The sequence below is a fragment of the Phocoena sinus genome, chromosome 20, assembly GCF_008692025.1.
Source record: "Phocoena sinus isolate mPhoSin1 chromosome 20, mPhoSin1.pri, whole genome shotgun sequence".
Lineage (NCBI taxonomy): Eukaryota > Metazoa > Chordata > Mammalia > Artiodactyla > Phocoenidae > Phocoena > Phocoena sinus.
Window position 1 is genome coordinate 36223639 of NC_045782.1, and position 15376 is coordinate 36239014.

Here is a 15376-nt window from a genome sequence, read left to right on the forward strand (position 1 = left end):
CAGTGAGACACCTCCAGTGACACATTTCCAAAATCCACATTTCACACCAATCACTTACATCACAACAAAGCAGTGGTGTCATGAAGCATGTGTCTGTGTTGGGGGGGGCTGGGGGGGGCAGTCCTGCCTTTATAAATCAGTCTGAGAAAGAGGGAGTTGAAGAAAAGCAAGAGGGGATTCCCTGGTGGCGCAGTGGTTGAGAGGCCGCCTGCCGATGCAGGGGACACGGGTTTGTGCCCCGGTCCGGGAAGATCCCACATGCCGCGGAGCGGCTGGGCCCCTGAGCCATGGCCGCTGAGCCTGCGCTCCGCAACGGGAGAGGCCACAACAGTGAGAGGCCCACGTACCGCAAAAAAAAAAAGAGAAGCAAGAAAGGAAAAAAAGAATCCAACGTATGTTTGTATGTTCCTCCTTCTTCGTTTTTTTTTCTTTTGTTCCTTCTCATCTTGAGAACAAAACTCTTGAATGTCAGGGACAGAGGTGCTTTAACCTCTGGCCAAAAGGAAGCTCTCCCTGCAGGTCTCTCCACCAGGAGCGACTCTGGAAGGATAAATCTTGAGTGGTACTGATTTGCTAATTCCCAGAGCACCAGCAAAATCTGTGGAGCTGACTTTAGAAAAAGCAGCTGTCTACATAGAGGATTATCCCTGCTACACAGCCCAGTGACTCAAACTAATTTTCTAGTTTGTGGATAACCACAGTCCCTTGCTTCCCCCTCCCTCCTGCCCAGCTATTTCATCTCCCATTAGAATTTACACAGATTGGGTAGGGAGCCTGAAACGTAAAACTAAAGAGATTTTTCTTCTTCAAGGGATCTGAATTATTCTCCCTATTTTCCTATCAAAAACTGTTCAGAAAATATGTTTTTCTTCTGTTTTTTTTTTCTTTTTCTTTTCAGTTAGTATGAATTGATGAACACCCTTTTGCAACTCTTGAGATTCAATTAATGATATATTTTAAGATGCAGCCTATTTTGCACAAATATCTTTTCTAAATATGATGCCCCCGCCCCCCAAAAAACTATAGTATTAGAGGAAACTAAAATACAATTAATAGGCAACTATGTAGTTTATTTTCCAAATGGAGACACTTTTGAGAATGAAAGGGGGCATTATTAATAAGGATGCCATGACGGTAGTTGTAAACCAGGATGAGTGGTCACCCTAAAAATAAGGCAAAATGGGCTGCCTAGTCACCAGGAGAGTGGGCAGTAGATAGAGACAGCCTGATTCTCCTGGCTGATGCTTGGCAACATCCCTTCTAATGAAGTCCTCTCCCCTGCAGGCCTGGCTCCTAGGAAAACCCTGCCAACTAGGCTTTCTTTTCCTGATGCCCAGGCTGTTCCAAGAGACCTGGTGTCTCTGACATCAAGCTGTTCGGGCGCTGGCTGGTCATCAGCAGCTGTGTGTGTTCAGTTCCCTCATGGGGCCCATCACCACCCGCCACCTGGCAGAGTGCCACTGAGAGAAGCGTTTCTGTGGCACTGGGCAAGAGTATGCCACTTCCCTGCCTCCTGCCATGGGAGTTAGCTCCAAGAGGTTTCTACTGCTGGTCCTCAAAGAAGGCATCTGGGTCCACTGTAGACACTCTTAGCTTGATGGTGAGCAGCTGGGCACCTTTTATGCCCCACATGCGATCATGGAACAGAAAACAGGATACAAAACCTCCCTTTTAACTACAGTCAGGCACTGGCATTGCTCTGCCCTGAATCACCAAGGTGGCACGTGCACACCACCTACATTTACTGGATGCCTCCCACGGTGGGCACCCTGCTAATAAGCCTGTCATTAATATATTCCACCTCCAGGACAGCACCTGCCATCTGGAGATTTGCGACCAAAGCAGTGCATTGGAGGTTTGGGGGCGGAGGGGGGATTTAGAGCTTATTGCCTCATTCTATTAGTACAGGGCTTCTCAACCTGGCACTATTGACATCTGGGGCCAGGTTATATGTTCTTGGGGCACTGTAGGATGTGCAGCAGCATCTGGCCTCTACCCACTAGATGCCGGTACTACTCCCCTCAAACCCCCCACCCATTCTGACAACCCAAAATGTCTCTAGACATTGTCAAATGTGCCCTGGGAACAAAACCACCCCTGGTGAAGAACCATTGTCTCAGGGCATTTGGGTGTGCGTAGGGCCAAGTACAGAGAAACTGCCCTGCCTTCTAGAAGTCTGGGCTTTAGCTACTGGATTACAGTGACAGAGAGAGGCTTATGAAGTTGGGAAGACAGAGAGTATAAATGTCATGAATTCCTCAGGGTTTAAGAACCAGGAAGCCAGCCCCCACGCTCCACAGGAATCTGAGATTTGCTCGCCTGCATTGCTGCAGATTTGCACTACAAGAATGATGTTTTCAAATGAATAAACCAGTGCTTGCCGATTTAGAGAGCGGCATCACAGTGAGTCCCTGTGGTAACTATCCTTTTTCCTGTTTCTGTAGCAGACATCTAAAAGGGGAGCCCTGAAAGTCTTGATCAGGACTGAGTTTAACACTGTGTACTACTTCGGAGCAAGAAACCCAGATTCATAGAAACAGTGTAGAAGCAGCTGCGGTGCAAGGGCCCGCACTGGCTCCCTGCGCTTTGTGTGGGACTGGTGCGGTGCCAGCTGCAGATCGGGGCAGAAGTTGGGAGTCAGGACAGTCATCTCGCGGCTGTGATTTTCCTGGTCCTTCGTGTTAGTTTAGGGGAAAGTTCTCTCATACAAAATGACTCCCAGGAGCTCTGTCAAGAATCAAAAAAATAGGAGCACGTCCAGAGCCTGTGCTCCGCAACGGGAGAGGCCACAACAGTGACAGGCCCGCGTACAGCAAAAAAAAAAAAAATCAAAAAAATAAAACAAAAGACAACCAAAACCCACTGCCAAGAGAGGATGAGGGGTCCAGCGCCTTTGTTGTCTTTGCCTGCAGAGGCCAGACAGGAGGGCCTTTGCTGGCCCTGCTGCCAGCCAGAGCCTAACCATGCTGCCTCCCATGGGCCCTGAATCTGAGGCACCTGGAAGGGTTATTAGCAGGATTGGAACTCATCCCTCTGCTGGGACTAGATCATAATTACAGTAATTTTCTAACAGAGCTCGGCAGTAGGACTGTTTAATCAGCATCTGACTCCCTTGTGCCCCCAGCCCTCATCACTCAAGGAGAGGAGTGGGATGGCTCTTAAAGAGACAGTGCCGGCCTTTCAGAACTGCTAACAGATGTGCCCTAATTGGTAGAATATATCTAAGTCTCATAGCTTATAGCAGGCAGGTTGCATTGCCTCCAACAAACCAACACAGGTTCTCACTATCCTGGGCCTTCTGCTACAGGGCTTTGGGTCAGGCTGCTGGTGGGCCTGGCTTCCCACACCAACAAGGCCACCAGGGGAAGGGACACACACAGAGCTAGTATACCACCACAATGAGGAGCCTGCACACAGCAATGAAGACCCAACGCAGCCAAAAATAAGTAAATAAATAAATTTATTTAAAAAAAAAGATGCATATGAAACTTATTATGTTCACACAAGAAAACCCATCTCCTCCTACACACACACACACTTCCACCAAACAAAAGGAAACCCATGAGATTGGGATCACTTATCCTGGGTAACAGATGACTAGACTTGGACCACAAAACTAGCTGTCGGAAGAAAGGTGACTAGGGAATTCCCTGGCAGTCCAGTGGTTAGGACTCTGTGCTTCCACTGCAAGGGGCACAGGTTCAATCCCCGGTCAGAAAACTAAGATCCCACATGACGCATGGCACAGCCAAAAAAAAAAAAAAAAAAAAAAAATTAGGTAACTATAAGTCAGGCACAGAACCTACTTCAAACCAAAAATACTTCCATTCTACAAAACAACTCAATAGGCCACTCCCCCTAGTAGTTCCCTATCTTCCCTACAGAGGTCATCGGTGGCAGCCCTTAGTACACACAGGGACAGAGCAAAATGGGAGACAGGCAGATGGCACTGCCTAGATGAAGAGGAAAATCCATCTTTGCTGTTTTTCTGGTAATTCCAGGCCCACAGAAAAACTCTTCCCCTCTCAGGACATCTCCTTCCATGGTCTACACTCAACTCTGCACAAGTCAGTGCAGGGATGGTGCCTGGCCTTAGATTAACTGAGGTGCTGTTGTATGCACTGCTGATAATGGATCATTAAAAAAGCCAAGAGGGCTTCCCTGGTGGCACAATAGTTGAGAGTCCACCTGCCGATGCAGTGGACACGGGATCGTGCCCCGGTCCGGGAAGATCTCACATGCTGTGGAGTGGCTGGGCCCGTGAGCCATGGCCGCTGAGCCTGCGCGTCCAGAGCCTGTGCTCCGCAACGGGAGAGGCCGCAACAGTGAGAGGCCAGCGTACAGCAAAAAAAAAAAAAAAAGCCAAGAGTCAGAAAAATTGCATCCGTGTCTTTGAGCAGCTCCTGCTGTCCCAGCAGCCTACCCTGCTGGCAGAATTAGCTGCTGAGCACCAACTCCAGGAAGAAAAGGAATGAACAGAAGAAGGCCAACCCAGCTTGCTGTTTTTTGGCTGAGTAGGGAATTGACACAGACCACCTCCGGCTCCTGTCTGGAAGTTTTGAAATCAGAGAGCTTCGAGCACAGCTGGGTTCACAGCTGCACCATTTGGAGCATTGGACTCATTAATATTCATGAGTCATCCCCACCAATCGGCAGAGCGGATACCATTAGCTTAGCATCTGTCGGGTTTTTGTGAGGTTTGTGTATGGAGTTTTTTCCCCTTTTAAATGAACTTCTTTTGACATTTTGGATTTGCCTCTGTAGGTTTTCTACCCTCGCCTTGCTCTGCTGCATCATATAAAGGAGAGACCCAGGGGAGGCGGGCAGGAAAGAGAAATGAGTCCCAGCGAGGGCTCCGCATCTGCCTGTTGACAAACTTTATTTCTCTTTCAGCACCTGGCACCTCAGACGAGCTACGAGGACAGAAGCAGCATCAGGTAAATTATACCTAACAAGGTTCGTGCCCATAACTGTGAGAGGAGCTGGATCCTGACTCTTTGGAAGGCAATTCTTCCTCCAGTGGTGAACTTGAGCTGCACACACAATACAGGAGAGCTGCCGTGCACGGTGCTGAACCATTATTTCCACGCTGATAAATTCATGATTTATGAAAGTAACTACTGCCAGCCTTCACTCCCTCCTCCACTGCTACAGCTTGTTAGACACCAACTGCAACAACAGTCTTAAATACTTGAATTTTATTTCAAGCCAAAACCCCTCAACTCTGAACTAAATGCCATGACAGTCCCATAGCATAGGCTGGTAGTAAAAGAGCCCAGAGACAGGGTGCGATGGCCAGAGGAGGGAGAAGTGGGCAAGAAGGGGAAGAACCACACACACAAACCCAAGAGCACATGCCAGCGGCACTCATCTCCTACCAGCTCTGGCTCTCAGAGGAGAGAATTACGGCAGCAGGAGGGCAGAATGCCTCATTGTCTGAAGGAAGGCGTGTTGTTCCTCATCTCCATCCCCAGAGCCCCCTCTCCCGGCAGAAACAAAGCCCCTGCACCCCACTGGATTGAACATACGGCAACACAGCGGAGGGACACGTGGTGGCTGAAGCCTGGGGGCAGGGAGCTGTTACTAAGGGAGAAGAAAAGGATTCAAAAAAGAAAGGAGCCCATGCTTACCCTGCAGAGAAGACAGACGCGTCTCTGCTTTATAACCAGAGAGACGGTGACAGCCCAGGGCATCCTTTCCAAAACAAAGCCCCTGAACTGGTCCCTTTCCTATGGCTGTGACCAAACCCTTCTCTTTCATGGATGGCCATGAGCTATTTCATGGGTCTTGGCCCCATAAAGCCAGGCCGAGGTCCTGGGATGCGCAGGAAACCCCAGTGACAGGAGTCACAGCACCGTTCCATTCAGTGGTATTAGTGGAGGAAAAGCAAGGAGGTGGGAGAATATTCACCTCCCTGTCCATGCAAGGAGGTAGGCAAGAGGCCAGCCTCCCAGAAACTAAGTGCTCCAGGGGCTGCAGCAAAAATAGAGCCAGTGGGAATACAATGACACAGGCATTTCTGTTGAACAATATTCAATATGGCAGCTTAAAATCTGCCACCTACAGGTCCCCAAAACCAGTCACCTGAGACAATGTTCCTAGGCCTGTTAACAAACATCTAAAGAAATTCAGCTCCCAGAAGAGTAAATATGGGGTGTGGTTCAGAACCAACAACCCCTGCGCCTTGTGCTTAACTTATAAACATCCGCACAGTGTCTATTTCTATGGAAGAAGCCTGACGAGTTGTCACCGACCTCCACGCAACCAACGCGAGCAGAGGCCACGGTAAGACACAAAGCAGCCCAGCCTCCCCACCACCGGCCTGGGCCCAGCCCCACTCGAGCAAGTCTCCCGGCCCACATCTCCTTCATCCGCCTCAGAGCAGAACCCAGAGCTCCAAGCAGAGCTCACTTTTCCAAAACTGTTTCCAACTGACCAGGATCCAAACGCACTGCACGGTCCCCTCCCATGGCCCTCCTCACAGGCTGAGGAGCAGAGATTCCCTCATCAGGTCTTGCAAAACCACAGCATGACGGAAAGGAGGGAGGTGGGAGAGGGGGGCTCTCCAAGGAAGGAGCCTCAGCGTCAACAACAGGAGCCCACACCTCGAAACTGTCCTTTTCTTCCCCAGGAGGCGGTGAGAGAGAGCTCCTCCTGCCCGATCTTGGGAGAAAGCAGCAACTGGAAAAGAGAGGGAAAGGGAAACTAAGGGCATGAACAGGTAAACAAAAATGAATGGACAACAACAGGAGGTCTCTCCATACAAAGAAATATTACTCGGCCGTAGAAAGGAATTAAGTGCTGATACACACTACAACACAGACACACCGTGAAAATGTAATAAATGAAAGACGTCAGTCACAAAAGACCACATACCGTATGACTGACTCCGTTTCTGTGAAATGTCCAGAATATGCAAATCCATAGACAAGTAAAGTAGACATTGGTTGCCAAGGGCTGGGGGTTGGGGAAAATGGGGAGTCACAGCTAATGGACACAAGGTTTCTTTGGGGGTGATGAAAACATTCTAGAATTGACTGTGGTGATAGATGGCTGAACAACTTCGTGAATAAACTAAAACTACTGAATTGTACACTAAAAGGGTGAACTTTATGTATGTAAATATATCTCAGTAAAGTTGTTATTTAAAGAAAATGGGGGGGGGACTTCCCTGCTGGTCCAGTGGTTAAGAATACGCCTGCCAATGCAGGGGACATGGGTTCGAGCCCTGGTCCGGGAAGATCCCACATGCCATGGAGCAACTAAGCCCGTGCACCACAACTACTGAGCCTGCGCTCTAGAGCCCGCGAGCCACAACTACTGAGCCCGCATGCCACAACTACTGAAGCCCACGCACCTAGAGCCCGTGCTCTGCAAAAAGAGAAGCCATCGCAATGAGAAGCCAGCACACCGCAACAAAGAGTAGCCCCCACTCGCTGCAACTAGAGAAAGCCCGTGCACAGCAATGAAGACCCAACACAGCCAAAGATAAAAATTAAATAATAAAAATAAATAAATTTTTTAAGAAAGAAAGAAAATGAGGGACTGCCCTGGTGGCGCAGTGGTTAAGAATCAGCCTGCCAATGCAGGGGACACGGGTTCGAGCCCTGGTCCGGGAAGATTCCACATGCCGCAAAGCAACCAAGCCCGTACGCCACAACTACTGAGCCTGCACTCTACAGCCCACAAGCCACAACTACTGAGCCCGCATGCCACAACTACTGAAGTGCGTGCGCCTAGAGCCCGTGCTCTGCAACAAGAGAAGCCACCGCAACTAAGAGTAGTCCCTGCTCGCCGCAACTAGAGAAAGCCCACGCGGAAAAACGAAGACCCAACGCAGCCAAAAATTAATAAATTAAAAAAAGAGAGAGATCTAATGCTATTTAAAAAATTAATTAATTAAAAAAAGAACAATGCACTTTATTAAAAAAAAAAGTAAAAGAAAACGGGGGTTGGGGTAGAGGATAAAGAACAAAACAAATAAGAAAGCCTTCTCTTTCTCCTCAGGTTCCAATAGGAGAGCACGCTCCCCAGGGATGAGTTAGTAAAGAAACAAGACCTTTGTGCATGGAATGAAAGAACCATGCACAAGGAGACCGAGGCCCTTCTGAAAGGCCACTGATGCTGTGACCTTACTGCTTTCTCTACCAATGGACACCTCACTGGCTCAGGTTACAATAATCCTAGCCACTGATGTCTCAAAATAGAGCACTTCAGTTACCTCTTAGGCTGGTCTCCTTTAGCCAGGTGAGAGGAGCCCCGCCTCTCTTCCTGGGTCCAGCCACAGTTTGACATAGCATAGCGAAGAATGGCATCGGAAACAGACGTGGGGCTTCGGCCCTGGACACAGGCTTCTATCTCAGGCACCGAGAGCTGGCTTTGCAGGAAGAGGTGTAACTGGCTGTCTGACAGGAGGACCACACTCTGCAGGACCCTGGGGCAGACACAGGTAGGGCAACACAGAGCATCACCCCAAGCAGTGGCTTTCCCCAGCCCCATCCTCTGAAGGCCTTGTGGCTTGAGTGAGCACTGAAGGCACAAGGGTGCAAGAAAGGCATCTGACACAAATGTGCCTGTATGTTCACAGGGGCCATCCTGCTCGGCACACACACCTCACCCCCCGGCCCCTCCCCAGGAGGCAAGTGCTAGCCCGCCAAGTCCACTCACTTTTCGAGAAAGTGCTGCAGACCTTGTCGTCGCTTCTCAATGAATTCATCTGAGCTGCCAAAGAAGGTTGACTTCCCAGGAAGTTCAGGTACAGGCCTGTGGGATCACATAATGTAACACGCCCAAGATAAGTAACATCCAAGACAGTCATTCCAGTCCCTGATCAAGGAAATCCCCTAAAAAGAGGTGCAAATCAATACAAACAGTATTTAATAAGGTGGCAGGGGAAGGAGACTAACACTGACTTGACTGCATGAGTGTGTCAGGCACTGTAAATGTTTTAATTTAACCTTACTTCCTTTAATACTCCCCAAAACTCCATGAGAAAGATATTAGTGTCCCCATTTTAGTGGTAAGGAAATAGAAACAGAGAAGTTAAGTAAATTTCCCAGTGTCACACAGCTAGTAAGTAAGCAGCAGAGTTGGTATTTGAACCAAGTCTATGACTTAAAAACTCCATGCTGCTAGATTACACTGTTTACAAAACCCATTCCCACCATCAACTATTACTGAAAAAGGAAGAAACTTGGACACAGAGACATGGAGAATGCTGGGTCCTTCTGTGTAAATTAAGACTACCTTCTCCAGCCCTGGAAGGTCACATGCTTGGAATTTTCTGAAAGTAGTCGAGTTGCAGCAAATCATCCACAAACTCTTCAAGCCTCCCTAGCCTCTCCTGTGAAGCATGGCACATGCTTTAAAAATGGCAGGCCAGGGCTTCCCTGGTGGTGCAGTGGTTGAGAGTCCGCCTGCCAATGCAGGGGACACGGGTTCGTGCCCCGGTCCGGGAAGATCCTACATGCCGCAGAGCGGCTGGGCCCGTGAGCCATGGCTGCTGAGCCTGCGCAGTCCAGAGCCTGTGCTCCGCAACGGGAGAGGCCACAACAGTGAGAGGCCCGTGTACCGCAAAAAAAAAAAAAAAAATGGCAGGCCAGACTAGAGGATGCAGGGTCTGTTCAGAGGAAGTTCCAACTGGCTAATTAGGGCCTGACCCATGACAATGGCCTCATCAGTCCCACACGTTAACTAACTGGCTCCGTCATCAACAGGGTCACCAGAGCATTCAGTGGCCACACTGTGGTGGAATCACTGTCCTAAACTGTCTCAAGTTTTAGGACTTATTTGAAGCATGCAGGTGAGGAGTGAACACTACTGCTTTTCCTAAGGCTCTCAGTCTGTTATAACTCTGGATAGAGGTCTCTACACAAAAAAGAAAAAAATAATCACTATTTTTATATATCAAATGGACGGGAACACCACCTGTCAATTTATTCCAGATGCTAAAAAGCTTCTCATAACCAGTGAAGCACACTTAAAAAGCCAGCAGTACCTTTCTTTAGCCCTAGACTATTTAGCCCTATGCATGTTAAAAAAGAAAAATATTTTTTAGATTTATTTGGCTTTGTTAGGTCAAAATATTAGAAATAAGAACACTGTCTTACTTTTCTCACTGACTTGAAAACATAATTTAAGAATACATTTCTCAATGTCCTCAGTACCTGGCAAGTTGCCAAGCTTTTTTCATTGTAAATTGCAGTTGCCAAGTAAGCATCTAAAAAGCCAGTCTCAGACCCAAGAAGAAAACAAGAGCAAACTCACACTAAACCAGCGTTTCTCTGTAGCTGCTTTCTCAGCCACACAAACTCTCGGTAGCGGCGACGCACACAGGATGTCTTAGCAGTAAAAGCCTTGCTGTTGGTCTACAGGAGGCAGCACATGAAAAGGCTTTAGTGGAAAAAGTCCAAGTTCACATGAACTCCCCATCGTCACTCTCACTAAGGACCCAAGCCACCAGGCCACAGTCCTGATCGAGGGCTCCAAGCAGAGCAAGATGCCACCAGGCAGCCTGAAAACAACTCTCAGGCAAACCTCAGGCTCTCTTTCCTCTCCTCCCTCCTTTACTTCTGTCAAAACAACTATAAACAGATTCTGCCTCAAGACTGGCCCTCAGCCCTGGAGGGTGCTGACCCCAATATCAAAATTGGATGCACTTACATGAAGGAATATCTTATAATCCACGTAAGAATTCCAGGAGCCCTCATTCTGCACGCGGGGGTCCTGAACACGCACAGTGATCACCTCCTGGAGGGAAGAAATGCTCCTTCAGCTTCAGCACAGCCACACAGTAAGGTGGCCTCGGCACAAAGGTTACCAGATTTTTCCACTCAACACCAACTTTCATTCATTTGTTCATTTATTCATTCAGTTCGGCAAATATTTATTGACCACCCTGTATGTGGCAGGCACTGTGCTAAGGCACAACAAGAACAAGAGACAAAAAGCCTTGCCCTTATGAAGCTTACATTCTAGTACATTCCAACGAATGGAGAAGTTAGTGAAAATGGAACCTCATTTCCCAGTAATGCCTTTACTACTGATTTCCCTCTTCTGGCTTGACCTTGAGCTCATCAGAACTACCAAGGTATTAGTGTCAGAAGAACACCACCAAGCAATATCTGAATCTCCCAAATCCCCTCAAACATTTACCCACCTGTTGCCCAGAGACCACATGCTTACCTCCTGCTCTTGGTTCTCCAACATTCTACACCAAAAGCCCATTGGAAGAAAACATCTGATGAGGGACAGAAGACACAGGATCAATCACTGTTAGTATGCGTCTACTCTTTTCTCTTGGCCAGGACAAAACCCTGAAAATTTTTTTTTTTTTTTTTTTCGGTACGCGGGCCTCTCACTGTTGTGGCCTCTCCCGTCGCGGAGCACAGGCTCCAGACGCGCAGGCTCAGCGGCCATGGCTCACGGGCCCAGCCACTCCCCGGCATGTGGGATCTTCCCGGACCGGGGCATGAACCACTGCGCCACCAGGGAAGCCCGACCCTGAAAATTTTTAATCGACACCCCCCTGGGGAAATCCAGGCAACTTTTTTGTTCTTGTGTAAAACTTAAGAGGAAGCAAAAAAAAAGTCCCCTACAGTGAGCTAGGTGCCAAGCTAAAAGCCCTGGAGGATTTGCCTTCCTTCTCAGACCATGACGGGGACCCTGAACCAGGCCACCTCTAGCCAAAACATGTTCAGGTCTACACACTGTCGCCTCAGGCAGCCAGAACAGGCAGGCTGAGTTATAAAACCTTTCTGCCTGAGAACTGCAGGCACAGCAGTGTCTGTGGGCACACACAGCACAGCTCTCTAAGTGAACCTAACATTGCCCACCACCGCCCGCCGCCCCCCCCCCCCCCCCCCCCCCCCGCTGTTTAGAGACAACCAAAACCCCACAAACGCCTTTGCTCCTAGGTCTCTCTTTGTCTTGCTAAGCACAGTCAGTCACCGCCCCAGAGACAGATCTCAGAGTTGGAGAGTGCCGGGGGCACCTGAGTGGGTTGCCCAGTTGTGACCTTCCCTTATCTAATCCCATCTCCAGAACCCAAGCCAATGGTTCTGATCATTTCCTCTCTCGACATGCGGTTTATACCACTGCCCAAGCACCCCACAGCTGCACAAGTCGACTCAGGATGTTTTCCACTCCTTTGCAAAGATTCATTAAAGCCTAAGCCACTGATTTCCCCCAGTGTGGCAGTTTACATGTGCAGCAACATCGCCCACTCCAACAAGGGGACCATGAAGGCTGCAGCACAGGGTTACTCAAGTCCAAAGGCGCCCATGATGTCACCTTCTGTTAAAATACAGCACTGATCTTTTTACTCCTAGAACCACTCCAACAGCATCCACTCTGGCTGCCGCCTCCACCCCATTCTCCTCTCTTAAGAGTGGAACAATAAGGTTTAATTTCCCTTTCCAATTTACCTTGAAATGAAAACTGACTTCAGCCAATATGTACTGCCAACAAATGATCCAGGCTGGCTCCTGGGAAAACAAGACTATCTCTGAGCTCTCCCTCTCCTCTCCCCATGCCCATTTACACACCCACTCATTTTTACAGTCCCACAATTAATTTTAAACACATTCTCTTATTAGTTCTGCCTTACCGTTAGAAGAGTGTGTAATGAGTTTCCTTATGTTGTGCTCACACGGCTAACATTTCAAGAGAAGGGGAACTCATTTACACCATAAAATTAGCAGAGCACACAGCTTTTCCAATCTTTTTCAGTATACCAGAAGGTCTCTTCACACACAGACACTGCATGCAGAGATGAAGCTGCATGATATATGACAAAATTGGGCTACACAGTCGAGTAAACTGGAAATTCTGTGGTTGCAATGCCATCTTCAACAGTATTCTTGCTGACATTCTGATTTTTCAGCTGATGCAGTCACCACTGCAAAGGGGTCCTGAACTGAAAGGCGAGAAATCCCAATTCCGTAACAACTGATGTATAACATCCTGGATGTAAGCAAATGGCTGTGATCAAAAAGAGCAGGCCAACTCACTGTGAACAATTAACCTCCTAAGATTTAAACAAAAATTTTTTTTCTCTTCTCTTTTCAGGCATTTGGTAACTTGCCAGCACAGGAGCAGAGTTAAATACACTTTAGTGTCTTTCCACAAAAGTAACCATAGGAGAGATGATGACAAGGAAATCCACACCTCAGTAGAGCTCACACATCTCCAGTGCCTTGAAAGGTTTGCCAAATTCAGAACCATAATTTAGTAACTAAATGGTCATCATTCTCAGGCTCAAGGAGAGTTTGCCTATGGCTCCGAGAGCAAGCTCCTCTCCTTTGGGGCTTATACCACTTAGAAACAAATAGCTATAAACTGGCTTTAAAAAAAGCCTAGGACCCCCCAAGATGCTATATACTTAAAACTAAGTTTAAAGGGCACTAAAAATGTTTCAATTGTAACTTTCCTTAAAAACAATGGAACAAACACAAAAACCTATACTTCAAGTAATAATTTCTAGCAACTACTATTCTCCCAGCTCCCTCCCTGTAGGTGCCACTCCTCAGGAGGAAATGAAGCTCATTTCTACCCTTGGAGGGGAAGGAGGAAGTTCTTAATTTTAGCAGTATGATCTGGAAGATGCATCCATGTGTCATCCAACTAAGGATAGAGTCAGTGATCCTCTCAGCTACTTAATGCAACTCACTCAGCACTAGCTACATTTCCTGGGCCCTTTCAATCACATGTGAGGTTTCCTTTACTTTCTCCACCTGTACCAGCACCAGTATCTCCGGGTAAAATCCAGCTGTTTGCTGTTTACAAAGTAGATTCCTTGTAAAGCTTTCCTATGTCTAAACAATTCAAGGCAGCAGTTCAAGGCTTCAGCTCCACCATTTTCACTCCCATTTAAACTACTTAAAGAGACATGTTAAAAAAACAAATCAGGTGATAACTTTTATATTGAGCCACCGAGGCTCCCATCCTTTCTTACTCATTCTTCAGCCCTTTGGTGCCAGATGGCAACTCAAAAAGCTCTCCTTCCGAAACACCCACAGGTGGTAGAAGCAGCTCCCCTGTCTGACCAAGCTCTGCCTATTCTTTGCTCCATTCTTTTGTTCATGTGTAACTTGCCAGTCTTTCCACTTGCAGATTAAGTAACAAGGCAACCACAATCTAGCACAAGAGCCTTCTGTGTCCCCGTAAAATACCTGCCATTACTCCTAGTCCTAGTGTTTGGGTAAATGTAGCCAAACTCTTTTACTCCGGCCACACACACACACACACACACACACACACACTACGACCCCGTACTCCTAACGAACTAGGAGCAAAAAGGCCATGTGGTCCTTATTCCCCTTTGCCTACTAAACTTGGGGAGTGGGAAGGAAAGATGCTTTATACTTTAAAAATAAATGGAAAAGCTGGGTTTCCTTCCTTGGATCCCAAGTAAGCACCCGCCTTCATCCCGGGAGGTGAGACCGCTCGTTCCCTAGGATGGCCAGCGAGGTCGCCACCCTAAGCGCCACTGCTGACGCTCAAGCCCGCAGCCTGAGCGTAGCGCCCACGTCCCCTCACCTGAGAGCAGCACCCACTCCCCCCGGGCCCGCCCACGCCCCCTCACCTGACAGCAGAACCCACTCCCCACAGGAACACCGCCAGTGCCCCACTCTACAGTAAGACTCTAGACTTCTCCTTCCGGGTGAGCGGCCGGCGCCCCGGTGCACGACGGGAGAAGGTTGCCGGCACGCCAATCCCGGGTGCCCAGGACGCCCGGCCCCCGCAGGCCGGGGCTCTTAGTGGCAGCCCCGCTCCCGGGGCGGAGCGCTCGACCCCGCCCAGGCCCTGGTTGGAGTCGGGATCCCGCTCTCACTTGGGACGCTGCTCGTTGGACGCGGGCGAGGGAGGAGAAGGGGCTCTGACGTCCAATCCGGAGCTGCGTCCCTCCCATTGTTGTCAGACCCAGCCAGTCAGCGGCCAGGAAGCGTCCCTAGAGGTCCTAAAGAGGGTCTGAGGGCAGAGATGGTGCTGAGAGTGGGAGGGTTCTGAGCGTTGGAAGCCACGCGAAATCTGGAGAGAGTCCCCGGGGAACTGGAACCCGTAGCTTCCAGTTCTCCGGCGGAGTTATCAAGGGGACGCCAACTCAGATTCGAAAACCAGATTGTCCGAACAAAAACCGAACTGAGGACGGTCCAGCAAGCACCAGTTTCACTTGCGATACAAGCCTAAGGAAGGATCGTGTAGCTACTTAATAAGAAAGAAATATCCGTTGACTATGATGAAGACTTTTTTTTAATGTTGTTGAAATGTCTTTTAACTATCTGCTTAAAGGTAATTTTAGCAGAGGTAATTTCAAGGAAAAAGTTATAGTCACAAATACAAGCTCTGGAGTTAGAAGACCGGGGTACAATACCCA

At 48.6% G+C, this 15376-nt stretch overlaps 1 protein-coding gene across 6 annotated transcripts; it reads right to left on the bottom strand.

Moving 5' to 3' along the window:
* Positions 1–3443: 3443 nt before the first annotated feature.
* Positions 3444–14673, bottom strand: SNX11 (sorting nexin 11). 6 transcript variants are annotated; one of them, XM_032615803.1, is made up of 9 exons: positions 14585–14650; positions 12608–13027; positions 12426–12485; positions 11185–11239; positions 10663–10749; positions 10267–10367; positions 8668–8763; positions 8222–8434; positions 3444–6681 (listed from the first exon to the last, which is right to left on the bottom strand). In XM_032615803.1, exons 4-9 carry the CDS (start codon positions 11224–11226, stop codon positions 6408–6410), a joined length of 813 nt encoding a protein of 270 aa, XP_032471694.1. In that variant the 5' UTR covers positions 11227–11239; positions 12426–12485; positions 12608–13027; positions 14585–14650; the 3' UTR covers positions 3444–6407. The 6 variants fall into 6 exon arrangements, with proteins under 6 accessions (XP_032471694.1, XP_032471689.1, XP_032471691.1 ...); XM_032615798.1 differs by having other exon boundaries at positions 12426–12963; positions 14585–14657; XM_032615800.1 differs by lacking the exon at positions 12608–13027 and having other exon boundaries at positions 14585–14648.
* Positions 14674–15376: the final 703 nt, after the last annotated feature.